Raw genomic sequence first — 1,589 nt, 5'->3', positions numbered from 1 at the left:
TATTGTCTCCCTATAAGCCTATGGCTCTAACTTCTGAGTAATTTAACAAAACATTCTTTTATCTTTAATGAGTGTTTCTTTGAGAAAGAAGGCAAGCAATTCCCTATCTATCTATCTATCTATCCAGAGAGAGAGAGAGAGAGAGAGAGAGAGAGAGAGAGAGAGACTGTGTGTGTGTGTGTGTGTGTGTGTGTGTGTGTGTGTAAGTACTTCTGCAAAATTTAAATTCTAATAGTGTACTTTCTTCTGGAAGAGTAAATGGAAGATCCCTTGGCGGATCTGCTTAGTCTTGACACTGTAAATGATGGGGTTCATCACAGGAGGTGCCAACAGGTAGATATTGGCCATGGTAACATGTACTAGTGGAGAGGCATTCTTGGCAAAGCGATGGGTCATAGATAAGCCAACCATGGGAACATAGAGAACCAGAACAGCCAGAATGTGAGAGAGACAGTTGTTGAGGGCCCGGAGCCGCTCAGTCCAGGAGGCTGTGCTCAGGATACTTTTCAGGATGAGTGAGTAGGACAGCACAATGAGCAGAGGGTCCAGCACAATGATAAGCAAAACCAGAACAAATCCATACCAGCTGTTGAACCGGATGTCACCACAGACCAGGCGAATCATATCCTGGTGGAGGCAGTAGGAGTGAGAGAGAAGGTGGGAGTAGCAGAAGGGCAGGCGCTTGAGCAGGAAAAGGGAGGGGAGAACAGCCAGAACAGAGCGGCAAATGATAGCTATCCCAATCCTGCCAATGACTTCATTGGTGAGGATGGTGGCATAATGGAGGGGGCGGCATATGGCGACATAGCGATCAAAGGACATGGCCAACAACACAGAAGATTCCATAAAAGAGAATCCATGGAGAAAGAAAAACTGGGCAAAACAGGCCTCAAAGCTGATCCTACGAACATTGAGCCAGAGGAGTGGCATCAGGGTGGGCAGGGTGGTAAAGGTTAGACCCAGGTCAGTCAGGGCCAGCATAGAGAGAAATAGGTACATGGGCTGGTGGAGAGATGGCTGTTTGCTGATGACAGTGAGAATGGTGGTGTTGCCCATGACAGAGATGGTGTAGAGACAACTGAAGGGGATGGAGATCCAGATGTGGGAGTCCTCATATCCAGGGATGCCAGTGAGGATGAAGTAGAAGAGATATTTTGTGGTGTTAGTCCCTTCAGACATGGTGAATGAATGCAAAACTAGAATCTGTGTGTTCTGTAATAAAAATTCAATCAGTAGGATTCTACCATAAAGTCATTATCTGTTTAATCCCAGACCCAGTTATGTGTATAGGACTGCTTTAGTAATATCACTGAGCACCACAGCACTAACAAACAGAACTGTGGATTCTTTTACCATACATTTCTGTTTAATATTTCCTCATTTTTCAACTTTTATACCCACCACTGTGCACTAAAATTTAGCTTTATGCTTCCTGAAAACCTTGTAATTCATTTCCAACCAGTCCTTGTAATAGGTATGTTTACATATACAAATTCATTTACTAACTGAATTTTTCTCACCAATATATCAATAATATTTTTATAATCAAATTGAGACTTTATTTATATTTTACATGACACAGAAAAAAT

General features: G+C 42.9%; 1 protein-coding gene across 1 annotated transcript; it reads right to left on the bottom strand.

Annotated features, from left to right (window-relative positions):
- Positions 1 to 228: 228 nt before the first annotated feature.
- On the bottom strand, positions 229 to 1,191 carry LOC123819237 (olfactory receptor 51Q1). Its single transcript, XM_045839552.1, has one exon. It carries the CDS (start codon positions 1,177 to 1,179, stop codon positions 229 to 231), a length of 951 nt encoding a protein of 316 aa, XP_045695508.1. The 5' UTR covers positions 1,180 to 1,191.
- Between the last annotated feature and the right edge of the window lie 398 nt (positions 1,192 to 1,589).

The sequence above is a fragment of the Phyllostomus hastatus genome, unplaced genomic scaffold (assembly GCF_019186645.2).
Source record: "Phyllostomus hastatus isolate PE091 unplaced genomic scaffold, TTU_PhHast_1.1 phas_contig_304, whole genome shotgun sequence".
Taxonomy (NCBI): domain Eukaryota; kingdom Metazoa; phylum Chordata; class Mammalia; order Chiroptera; family Phyllostomidae; genus Phyllostomus; species Phyllostomus hastatus.
The sequence above is the reverse complement of the archived record's forward strand: the minus strand, read 5'-3'. Positions and strand labels throughout refer to the sequence as shown.